The sequence below is a fragment of the Anser cygnoides genome, chromosome 2, assembly GCF_040182565.1.
Source record: "Anser cygnoides isolate HZ-2024a breed goose chromosome 2, Taihu_goose_T2T_genome, whole genome shotgun sequence".
Taxonomy (NCBI): Eukaryota; Metazoa; Chordata; class Aves; order Anseriformes; family Anatidae; genus Anser; species Anser cygnoides.
In genome coordinates this window covers 93,738,418-93,750,850 of record NC_089874.1, presented here as the reverse complement: position 1 = coordinate 93,750,850, position 12,433 = coordinate 93,738,418, and the positions used below count along the sequence as shown (strand labels likewise).

Sequence of the window (12,433 nt, the reverse complement as noted above, 5' to 3'; positions counted from 1 at the left end):
CTGCACACCTGGGAAGATAGAGTACAGCCCGTATCTATACGTGATATTTTGGAAAGGGGTCACTGTGGGTGAACAGTTGAATGTGACTTAAAGGCTGTGATGGGGGAAAAAATGTAACATTTTACTGAGTAGAAAGGAATTACAGAAAGAGCAATGACGAGTAGATGGCTTTGTTGAGACTGGTAACTTAATACTGCATGTTATGCTGCCTGTGTTTTTTTCTGAACATCTTCAGAAAGAGTGCAGAAAAAGGTCATGAGGTTTCTGCAGACTGGATAAGATGCTTGAAAGCAAGAGTTACGTAGGTCAGACAGGCTGGTTTATCAGAAGATTAGGATATGATTTATTCCAGCATACCAGTAGGCTGGAAATAAGGAAGGTCAACGAATTCTTTTTAATCTTGGGAAGACAGATAAGAGAACTAAGGCTTGCAGATGAAGAAAATATAAGCCGTAGTTTACCATTGTAATATACAGAACGATTTTTCCTTGTTTGAGGTATTCAGTTTCAGGCTGGAGACATTTGTGGTGTATGTTTAGCCAAAGAAATTGCTGAACCCACTATCTGGAGAGTAAGTAAAACACAGTAGACTGCAACATACCTGAAGGTAATACAATCTGATTGTGCGTTTTGGTCTTTAAACTGAAACAGTGGAACTGCTGTCACTTCTGCTGAGACTAATCTGCATAATCTAATCTACACTGCAGATGTTCTGTTTGTGGGGTTTTGTTTAATTCATCCAGTATCCAGTTACACAATGATTCTCCAGACAACTCAGAGTTACTTGGTTTTGTTTGTTTTTAACAAAGGATGTTAACATTTAGTAATTTTCTGATCTGCTAACTATGCTGGAAAATCAAAAACAATCTAGATCACTGATCTAGATCAGTATCTGGTTGCTTTAATGTGACTTTGTGAAGAGGCTAAAAGGAGCTAAGAGGTTGTGCTGTCTAGATACAACTGTTAAGTCTTTTGTAGAGACAGGCTGGAAGTTACTCTCCTAGCTCTGTGTGTTCCAAGCTTGTAGAATACTACTTTGACTTTCCAGTCAAGTTCAGTGATCTGAAGCATATCTGCATACTGTAGTTCTTGAAACTGTTTATTTCCTTTTGGTTTAAAACTCCAATTTGCTTTGCAGGTGATTTTCCTGACCACACTGTTCTACCTATTAAGTTCCAGTGATGAATACTACAAGCCAGTAAAGTGGGTGATAAGCCTGACACCTCTGTCTCAGCCAGGTGCCTCCTCAAATATAGTTGGCCAATCTGTGGAGGAAGCAATAAGGTATGTTGCTGATTTCTTGCCCTTTTTGGATTTTTTTTTTGTTTAATTTGGTGTTCAATTACAAATACTAAGCACTTACAACAGCTCACGTTTCAAAGACATGACTTGAAACTCTCAAGATTTTCAAGATCTCAAGATTTTCAAGAGCCTATCTAGCATTGATGATTTCCCCCCCTTGATAAGAGTAATTTGATTGGACTTGCCTAAAAAAAAAAAGTCTATGCTGTAGTGAATGCTAGTATTTTACAAAACAAACTGATCACCCATCACATTCCAAACCCATCAGTGAGCACTGTGTCTGCAGCTATAATGGCATTAACAGCTAATGCAGCTCAGTAGGAGCAGATTCATAGAGTAAAACAGTTGAAATGGAGGACATGACATCTGTGCTGTACACGTTTTGAAGTTACTTACTTTGGGCTATTTTTAGTCTAATCTTGGGGATTAAGTACCCATTTGCCACTGGAATGTATTAGATATGCTCCTGGGGTGCATTTCCTGGTACAGTTTCATCAGAGAGAAATCTAGTTCATGGTCTCCCAAGACTTCTCCACTGTATGGACCAGATTACACCAAAAGGAAAAACTGGGGAGCATTCTCCTCATCCTAGTTGAGATGCTATTGTACCGCACCTCTGGAGTGCGTCCACAGTGTTTTATACTTAGTTACCCTTCTTCTGTTTCATCTCTAAATTGCTGCATATTATTGAAGGAGGATTTTTTGTGTTTGTGTTTTTAAGTATGCTTCACTGAGATATGACAAGAAAGCAATTTTGGGGTTGGTACAGTAATGTATTTTACTGATCAGAGATGAATGAAGCTGTCAGTTTTCACTTTCTAGCACTGTGAAACACTAACATGATGGCAACATAATAAATGGATTTAAATAACGTATTTAAGTCATAGCTCCATTTTTCAAAAAGTTGGACTACGCAAAGTCAGCAGTCTCCATTTTGAGATCTATATAGCTGCTGTCTCTTACAGTGCCACACACATATACAAAACATGAATAGAGCTTAAGTAGATGATATTTTAAGCTACTTTCCAAACTCATTGCCAGATGTTAGCCATTGTTCTTAAATGTACCTTACAAGTGTTGTTTTCTTTTACTGGACTTAAGCTGTGTCTGGGTACATTGTGGCAATGAGCAGGTTAGATCATGCTGTGTAAGATCTAGACCAACTACCATACTGCTACAGATGTTTGAAACGAAGGGGCAATCCAGGTAGAAGGAAACAAATTCAGAATTCTGCCAAGAAGTTAACAGCTCTTCTCTTGAGAGGCTGCTATTAAGTTCTCATTGATTTTTGTGGTTAATATATCAGTTCTGTCTCTTCTGAAAGGTGTTGGAAGATCTATAAACTGAAACTTAGTCATCTCACAAATTGTTCTGTTTACTTTAGCCCTTGGTAGATGGGAACAGTATCAAAAAATAGAAAATGGCTTCTCCGGGCGTGGGTACTCTACAAAGGGGATTGTATTAGAGGGAATTAAATTCATGGGTTTGTGACACAGGTGACCCAAGATACTTATCAGAGTTTAGAATGGTGGAAAGAAAGAAAATAATATTAGAGAAACATCAGGACGAAGAGCAGGAAAGAGCTAGTGTACAGCAGTAATTGATAATATGATGAGAAAAAGATAGTGTCTGGAGAAAGTGGGATGTGGAGCTCCTAGTCATAGATTTTAATAAAAACAAATTGAGGAGGAGCTTAGTCTGTGTGTTCATTAAGGCAGACTGAATCAGTCTTTCATATTTCTTTGTTTGGAGTAGTCTCCATTTGGTACCTTATTTGAATTCGGTAATTCTGAGATTTTCAACAGTTTCTCTCTTGCTTAGTTGTACCAGAGAATTTTTCATAATTCTTCTAGATGACCTTGGATTCCACTCAGTACCTAATGTGATCTTCAGTATGTAAATGAAGAGTATAATTAACAATTTTCCCTGTGTTTATGCATATAGAAGTTAGAATTGTGGAATGGTTTGGGTTGGAAGGGACCTAAAAGATCATCAGGTTCCAACCCCCTGCCATGGGCAGGGACACCTCCCACCAGACCAGGTTGCCCAAAGCCCCATCCAGCCTGGCCTTGAACACCTCCGGGGATGGGGCATCCACAGCTTCTCTGGGCAGCCTGTGCCAGTGCCTCACCACCCACACAGAAAAGAATTTCTTCCAAATATCTAATCTGAACCTATCCTCTTCTGGTTTAAAACTGTTACCCCGTGTCCTGTCACTACATGCCCTTGTAAAAAGTCTCTCCCCAGCTTTCCTGTAGGCTTCCCCTTTAAGTATTAGAAGGCCACTATAAGGTCTCCTTGGAACCTTCTCTTCTTCAGGCTGAGCAACCCCAACTCCCCAGCCTGTCTCCATAGGAGAGGTGCTTCAGCCCTCCATGATCGTATTTGTGGCCCTCCCTTTAACCCGCTTTTACAGGCCCATGCCCTTCTCATGCTGGGGGCCCCAGAGTTGCGTACCGTAGTCCAGGTGGGGTCTCAATAAGGATGGAGTAAAGGGGGGAGAATCACCTGCCTTGCCCTGCTGGCCATGCTTCTTTTGATGCAGCCCCAGATGCAGTTGGCTTTCTGGTCTACAAGCAGAAATCGCCAGCTCCTCCATCAGTACCCCCAGGTCCTTCTTTGCAGGGCAGATTTGTTTTACGAATTATCATAAAACAAGGGGAGCAAGGGTCTGCCTTTGTATTATGAATAATGAAATAATGAAACTTCTGTAATTGCTTTCATTATTAGACTTCAACAGCATTACACAAACTTGAATTTGGTCTCAAAATACTCATGCAATCCAGTTGACCAAAAGTACAGGCAGATCAGATTATAAATCTTGAAAGCCACCAGCTGTGTTCCAGCTCCCATCACTCTCCAGCGGGACATAGCACCCTCACAGAGCACAGGGTGCATCTAAGTAGTCCAGTCTGGAGAGCAGGGATACTCGTGGCAAGCCACGTAGTTACCTCTCTGCTTGTGCATCAAATGACATTAAAATACTCACTGTTTTAAGTCGCTTCCACTGCTCCTTTATTTGAAACGTGTTAGTGAGAAGCAGGAGGAAACATGGATGCAGTCTGGAAAGTGTGTTGCTTTGTGTCCTTTGCTGTATGTCTGCAAGGAGAAGATCGAAGGGTGAAGAAGAGGAGGACAGTCTGCAAATGGTTTCTGTAGCTTGAGGCATCACTGAACTTGGACTTGTTACTTGGCAAGCACCTGATCAAAGACCCTTTTCCATTGCAATGACTCTTCAGAGCTGTGTTGTGATCTTTCTCACTATAAGTACCTGTAGATTCCATAAATATTTTCCTAACTCACCTGGGGTCACACTGATTGGACAGAGTAGTGTTTGGATAAGAAAAGCTTTGCTGCCTATTTTGAGCCAAGTAATGAATCTGACTGTTTATGTCACAGTGCTTCAGATGGTAAATTCCCACTTGACTAGTGGGAGAAAAAAAGATGCAGCTTTTTCAAGCTTTTTTTTTTTCTTTTTAAGAGTTTTTCAAGAGTTTTGAAGCTGAAGGGAATCCACGAGGTGAAATCCTTTCCCTTCCTCTGATAGGAAATCTGTTTATCTAAGACAGAAGGGAGGCAAAATGCCAGCAACGCACATCAGGTGGGGGGTGACCAGCAGGGATTTGCTAAGGGGGGTCATGCCGAGGCCTAATACAAGAGGTTGCTTGGTCATCTGCATGGGAGGTGAGAGCGTGGTGAATGTAATTTATGCTGTCTTTAGCAAGGCCAGCGATACATTTCCAGCAGCATCCATTTGGGTGAGGGCTCTACAAGGTGGGACAATCACCACCTCATGATAAGCAGGACAAAGCTTCAGCTGCTCCATCATGGGGCCACTGGTAGGCCCAGTGCAAATGGTTGCCTGAAGCAAAGGCCCGAATGGTGGTGGCCACGTTGTGCAAGGCTGTGAGCCTGCCCTCCAGTGTGGGGGAAGCTGGGCAGCTGCAGTTCAAAGAACCACAGAAGCACAGTGTTACAGAGAGACTCTTGCAGGTCTCCAGTCCGGGCTCCTGCTGAAAGCAGCCCCAATCAGATCAGGTTGTTCAGGGCCTTGTTCAGTTTAGTTTGGATACCCTCAAGGATGGAGACTCTGCAGCCTATCTGGGCACCTGTTCTGTGTCTGAGCACCCTCATGGTGACAGTTTTTTCCTTTTATTTAGCTGGATCTCTCCATCCACCATGCAAGCGTGGGCCTGGCGTCACTCGTCCTTCCACCACAGAGCACCTCTGAGAAGACTCAGGCTTCATTCCCAGTAGGCAGCCGTAGGCAGCAGTCAGGTCCACCCCTGAGCCTCACTTTCTTCATGCTGACCAAAGGAGTTCCCTCAGCTTGCCCTTGTCTGCCATGTGCCCCTTGCCATCCGCATGGCCCTGTGCCAGGCTCACACCACACTCATCGGTATCTTTCCTGTACTGGAGAGACCAGAAGGGGATGCAGGAGCCCAGATGCAGTCATAAAAGTGCCAAATAAGAGAGGACAGCATTTTTACTGTTTTATTTCTGCACTGTTTGTTGCCCAGTCTTTGAAAGAACTAACCAAATATTGTAAATGGACCTTAACAGTGCACTCCAGCACTCCTTGGCAGACCTGAAACACAGAATGTTAGGGATTGGAAGAGACCTTGAAAGATCATCTAGTCCAATCTCCCTGCTGGAGCAGGAACACTTAAATCATGTCACACAGGAATGCGTCCAGACGGTTTTGAATGTCTCCAGAGAAGAGACTCTGCAACCCCCCTCGCACCCTCACCATAAAAAAGTTTCCTCTCAAGTTTAAGCAGAACCTCCTATGTTCCAGCATGCACCCATTGCCCTTTGTCCTGTCATTGGATGTCACTGAGAAGAGCCTGGCTCCGTCCTCCTGACACTCACCCTTTGCATATTGATAAACATCAATAAGGTCACCCCTCAGTCACCTCCTCTCCAAGCTAAAGAGACCCAGCTCCTTCAGCCTTTCCTTGTAAGGGAGATGCTCCACTCTCTCAATCATCCTCGTGGCTCTGCACTGGACTCTCTCGAGCAGTTCCCTGTCCTTCTTGAACTGAGGGACCCAGAACTGGATGCAATGTTCTAGATGTGGTCTCACCAGGGCAGACTAGAGGGGGAGGAGAACCTCTCTTGACCTACCAACCACACCCCTTCTGATATACGCCAGGATGCCATTGGCCTTCTCGGCCACAAGGGCACAGTGCTGGCTCATGGACATTCGGCTGTCCACCAGGACTTCCAGGTCCCTTTCCCCTATGCCGTTCTCCAGCAGGGCAGTCCCCAACTTATACTGGTGTCTGGGGTTGTTCTTTGCCCAGATGCTGAAGTCTTCTGCTTCTCCAAAGGAACAGCTAACTGTTTCGATTGATCTGCTGCTGTTCTTTCTGCTCCACCACAGAAGGTCTGGCTTCATCTTTAAGTACCCGTTGGGTAGCCTTCTTGTCCTCAGGCTGAGAGACTGCCCATGGGAGCCCCACAGTGACCCCCCAAGGGATGACTACTTCTGTTGCCACTGTGCTGCAGCCTGAGGGAAGCCAGCTCCTCTCTTGCCCTCTTCCTTGGGACTGTGCAGGAGAGATGCTAACTCTTCATGAGGGGCAGGGATGGGAAAGAAGGGCTCACACAACCCTGGCCAACCAACAAAGGCATTGTCGATTACTGAGAGGTCTCGCACACAAGCCTGCAAGATGTCTGAGGATGGCCTCTCCCGTTTACTTTTGGGCACAGAGGTTGTAGTGTGGGTATGGAGCTCCTTGGGTGCTCCTGCAATGCCATTGATGTGACCACACAGCAGGGAGGCCCTGGTCAGCTGTTTTGGAGGTGGATATATCTCCATGGCCCCTATACCATCAGCCACAGTGGTGGACATGGCTCTTATGCCACAGGTGCTGTTTCTCCTCCACTTCCTCTTCGTGGGATATGTATTCCTCCTCTTTGGCTCCAGGAACCACTTCTCTTCTGTCCCATGCAAAGGTGGGCAGCTACTGCTCCAGGTGCTCATCCTTCCAACCATGCTGTCGACAGAAGGCCTGGAAACTCAGTGAGTGGTGGGCCCAGCTGCATTTGTAGGGCCCAGAACAAAAGGTGGGGCAGATGCCACCATGACATCAGGAAGCCCCTGTGATGCTGGGACACACACATAGCCACGTGTGGCTGTGTTGGGAGTTAGGTTCTGTGGCCTGAAAGATGCCTTTGTGTGGAAAGAGGAGGAAGGTTGGGGGGATAAGGGCCCCTTTCCTTGGGATTACTCCCCCATGCCATTTTGCTAGTGAGCGCTGTCCCTCGGGCCTTCCACCTCCCCTCCTATTCTCTGGGCTCCAGCCCCCTGCTCACCCTGTGCTCAGGGTCCCCTCAATGTGATGGTGGCAGGAGTGTTTCCAGAGCGTCAGGGGTCATCCATCACCCCTCCGCCCCCGTCAGCAGCACGGCTCCCTAAAAATGCTGCAGGCCCCGCTCTGGACAGGAGCTGGCAGGGGGTGAATCACCCAGAGTCCTGCAAGTGGAAGGGGAGAGGCACAGACAGCCTGCGCCAGGTCTCCCGGTGGTCAATGAAAGCATTGCTGATGGTCAAGTGCTGTGAGAGCCCTTAGGTGCTGTCCCCTACCCCAGCCCCCAGAGCGTGAAGAGGTGCCCTGAGTCCTGAGGGGGATGGGGGAGAGGGCCTGGCCTCCTGTGCTGGGGAGTCTGCTGGAGGGCCACCGAGGTCCTCAGGGCCTGGAGGGGGCATGGGGGGGAAAGGGGCGGTCTGAGGTGCGTCCTTGCTCTTTTCTCAAGTGGTTTTTGTGACTTCTTGCTTCCTCATTCAGAAGAAGGGCTCTCCTGTCACAAATAGCTCCTGAATGGGAGCCTTCAGGCAGATTCCCAGGAAGAAACTCTTGCCCGTCTTGGGGCATGGAGAGGAGAGGGAGGGATGCAAGAACTGCCTTTGATCTTCTCCCTGTATCTGCTGGGGGTGGAACTTCCCAAGCTGGGACTGTATTTCAGTCTTTCCAGGCTTTTGCTGGGACTAAGAGGCAAAGACGAACATGAGGAATGGCCTGCTTCTGTTTCGGTCTTTCCCTCTAATGCATATGTGGTCTGGTGTTTCTTATCTGGACATCTGCCTTTGCCCCAGGTGTTTGCCTTTGAGGGAGTTGTCCCAGTGCTTATGGACAAGTCCTGTCAGGCGCCAGGGCATCCATTGTAAGGGATTGACAGGGTTTGAACTGTAGAACAAACGGGGTTTTGCAAACTGTTCATAAATCTGTCCTTCTCATTAGAATAACTTACATGATTTAAATGTGTTTAGATCTCTTCAGAATAAGCACCTCTGTATGCTTTGTTGCCATATAATGCCTTTGTTCCTCTTGATAGGTTGCTTCTTGGGGATGGCAAATTGCAACCTGCAAGGAAAGGGAGGGTCAATATTTGTGTGATGATTCCATAAAAAAAAACATGGCAAAAAGCCTGGGATGAAGAATGCTACCAAAAGCACATATGACTGTTGTTTTTTTTGACTGGTGTGTGAAGTACTCACGCTATTCCAAGTAAAGAAATTCATTCAAAATGCTAAATTCAGTGCTGCAATTCCATGTACAATCACCTACAAATCAAGAGGGAAGTAGAAATTTAAGAAAATGGTAATACTTTTGAACACTGTTAGTCCCTCAGTAGCAAAATAAATTCTGTCCTCTAATTGACTTGGTTTTTCATGCCCGGATATTTGATCTCTCTTTTTTTTTTTCTTTTTTAACTTGCAAATAATCTCAGGCCTTTCTCACTTTAATTTTGTTGGTGTGACCACACTTTATTACTACTACTGCTACTTCTTGACAAATGCTCCATTCGCCCTTCCTGATATTCTTTCTTCTTTTTTTTTCTTTTTTTTTTTCCTTTTCATTTGTTTGTTTTTCCGTATATCCTTATTACTTGACTTGGTAGGTACGAGCACAAAAATGTGGTGGGTGAATTATGAAAGTAGTATTGCACCTGCATAGTGTTCAAGAGTCTCCCTTGACTGAGTGTTGTTTAGTCGTCCATGAATGTAACACGTGTGATTTTCACTGGAAATATTACTGAAATAAAGATGGGAACCAGTGGAATAGGGAGGGAGCTGGCAAATACGGCAGAAGGGTTGTGCCAGACTAAGATGAGCTGTACAACTTCTTTTGGCAGCACTTGCAGTCAGGTTTAGGAAGGTGATTTACTTTTGAAATGTGAAAACCAGTAAGACCAGTTTACTGGATTTAGATTTTTTTTTAGTTCTCAAAAGTGGTCCCTGAAGTGATTTGAGGGCAAGAGGAAATCATTATCTGCATGTACCAGATGGTGAGATTTACTTGACTCAAAAGCTACTGTAAAATCAAGTTGGTCAGTCACCCACACATCCCTGTGTAAGTAGGAAGTTCATGTCGGTCAGACTTTACCCCTTAAATAAGGAGGTGGTGCTTTTGTCTGGATTTTTTTTTTTTTTCTGAATGGATGAAGCAGTGATTCTCCAATTCAAAGGTCTCCTAAGTAGTAGCATGCACACCTTTGCCTGAACCATTTTCCTTTCCCTGAGCAGCATGTCGTTCTCCTCCTGAATGCACCATACCCTTCTTCCCTGAAGCTCCCATTCTGCTTGCTCTGGTGGAGATATTGCACATTACTAAGTTGCATGTTGTCACGGCCTCAGTGCAATTTAGTGTGTGCGATACTTTCACATGAGTGCATGCACACGGGTATGGCTGTGGCTTAAAGTTACTGCAGCTTTCAATTTTGGTGGGGCCTGATTACGTTGTGAGATGGTCTTAAACCCAGATCAGTATTTTGAGTGATGTCTTGAAACGTTTGTTAGTGAAAGTTTGGTTTGTAATGCCAGGAAGATGAGTACTGTTTGTTTTCAATTTGAGAAGGGTTGTCATTATTGGCTTCATTTTCTTCATTTGTCATGTACGCTTCAAATTCGATCAGATTTTTCATTGGCTATATAAACGTTTCTTAAAATATTGGGAAATATTTTAGTCTCAAAGTAATCATGTCCTTAATTGAAATTTGGCATAAGGAGAGATTTGATGTGAAGAGAACCTATAGTACCTGGATGGCTGAAATAGGTTCTTAATGGTTTTTAAGCTTCTATTTGTTAACATTTAAAGAGATCTGAAATGAGCTATCATGAAGAAAAAAAAAATCTTAGCTGTTTTAAGTATCTGGTTTGTTTGCTGTGTCTTCCAAGCAATAATGATGGAGAAAATGAAGTGGTGATACAATTCCCACAGAAAACAATAATCTTCCAGCATGTTTAAGCTAATGCTTAGAAAAGCCAAAATATGTGATCTTGTTTATTTTACTGCAACATTAATAATGTCTTTCAGAGTAATTTTTCAAAGCCACTGTTAACTGATTATGTTTTGACTGAATTTTTGCATGGTTGTGTGTGTTCTTTAGTAACAGGAGTGTCTCTTGCAGAAATATGTTTTGTCACAAGAATACATTTAACAGAAACATACTAAAATGTTATAAAGTCTACTTATGGTGTATGTTAAGAGATGGCAATAGAACTAAAAACGATTCTGTCTTAAATAATTTCTTAGCTTAAAATAGGGAATAATATATTTTTAAAAATTTAATGGAGGAAAGGAAGGCTTCAATTAAGTCACTGAACAACAACAAAAAAAAGTCTAGACTATACTATAGTTTATAAATCCAGAAGAGCTGCTGTACTGTGCCACTGTTTGCAGAACCAGACTGACAGTAATTGTAACCTGATTATCCCAGTGGGATAGATAACAAATGGTATATGTCTGATGAGAGTTTTAGTAGTAGTAACCACATGACTCATCCATATCACAATGTTAGATAATCTTAAACATTGACCTGTATGAAAAGAAAAGCATTTGTATTTACCTGTATTTCCTTTTATAGCCAAAATACTTGTTCTTACTAAATACAGTTGTCTGTATGTTGTTTTACATACACATGATTTTAAAAAGTTATTCAACGGAATACACAGATTCAACAGATTTATTCTGTTATTCAACAGATTACACAAAGGAAAAAAAACATTAAAGGAAAAAAATAAAGTAATTTTGTTTGTTTCTGCTTAATTGTTACTCTTTTTTTTTTTCCCAACTATATCTGAAACTATGAAAAATTACTGTATACACATACTTTGGGTCAAGCATATCACAAAGTCTGTAGGAATTTTCCAGTTTACTATGCCTAATACACAGCATTATTTAAGTGCATAATCTGATGCTTGGAAAAAAAACAATTCTCAAAACTGAGCAGACTGGTGTAGTGTATTTTCAAACACATTCACTGGCCATTGCAGGACTTCCTTGTTTTGTATCAGGCAGTGTCACCTTTCTGACATTTGCTTCTTTAATTTTCCAGATGGCATATTCTGTGTGTCCCAGATGTATTTATTTTAGTCTACTTTGTAATTTCTGATTCTGTGACTATCCAGTTTAAGTCTGAAGGTATCTGGAAACACATGGGAGTGGGTTAGTGCGTGTGTGTGTGGGTTTAAACATATGCACACTTGCATGCAATCTTTAAGAACCATGTAACTGCACAGTATCTTAGATACTAATCCTTGAATTATGTATTGCCCCGAGTAATCATATTTTAATCATGCATTTTTGCATTTACACTGCTTTTTTCTACAACACGATTTTTTTTAAAAAACACTATTTGCATGTTGGAATTTTTTTCTAGGAATAAAGTGATACTATGAGAATTCTATTTTTTTAGTATAACATTGCAAGTTTCTATACTTGCATATCTCATAATTCTTTATCTTCATACTTAAGGCTGCAGTGTACGTTATTATAGCCTTAAATAGATTTTTGCTATTTAAAATAACAGGTTTATTATAATGTGAGTGGACAGTATGAGGACTGGTGTAAAACTCCAGCATTTCCTGACAGTTGAAAGATTTAATATTATAGCTCTAGTTTTTTTGCTTTATTGTCATTTTAGATTGAACTATTAAGTCAACCCACTACTTACTCTCTGCATAAGCAATCAAATTGGTGCTTGTGATTCATAAATTCGTAATAGTAATAATCTGAACAGACTGGGAGTATCTTAATATAAAACTGGAATGGATCTTGAGCTTTGTTGAGTCCAGCTAGCTGTTGCTCTCATTCATGAAATTTTTGAAGCTAAAAGGGCTTTC

General features: G+C 42.7%; 1 protein-coding gene across 6 annotated transcripts in view; it reads left to right on the top strand.

Annotated features, from left to right (window-relative positions):
• TMEM245 (transmembrane protein 245) overlaps nucleotides 1–12,433 on the top strand; it is a 90,457-nt gene that overhangs the window by 54,899 nt on the left and 23,125 nt on the right. For 5 of the 6 annotated variants that reach the window (XM_066992621.1, XM_066992620.1, XM_066992619.1 and 2 more), the window contains one exon: nucleotides 1,139–1,284. In XM_066992621.1, coding sequence (XP_066848722.1) covers nucleotides 1,139–1,284 — 146 coding nt within the window. Of the gene's footprint in view, nucleotides 1–1,138; nucleotides 1,285–5,462; nucleotides 11,263–12,433 lie in introns of those variants that run through there. The other variant, XM_066992622.1, reaches the window with a different exon arrangement.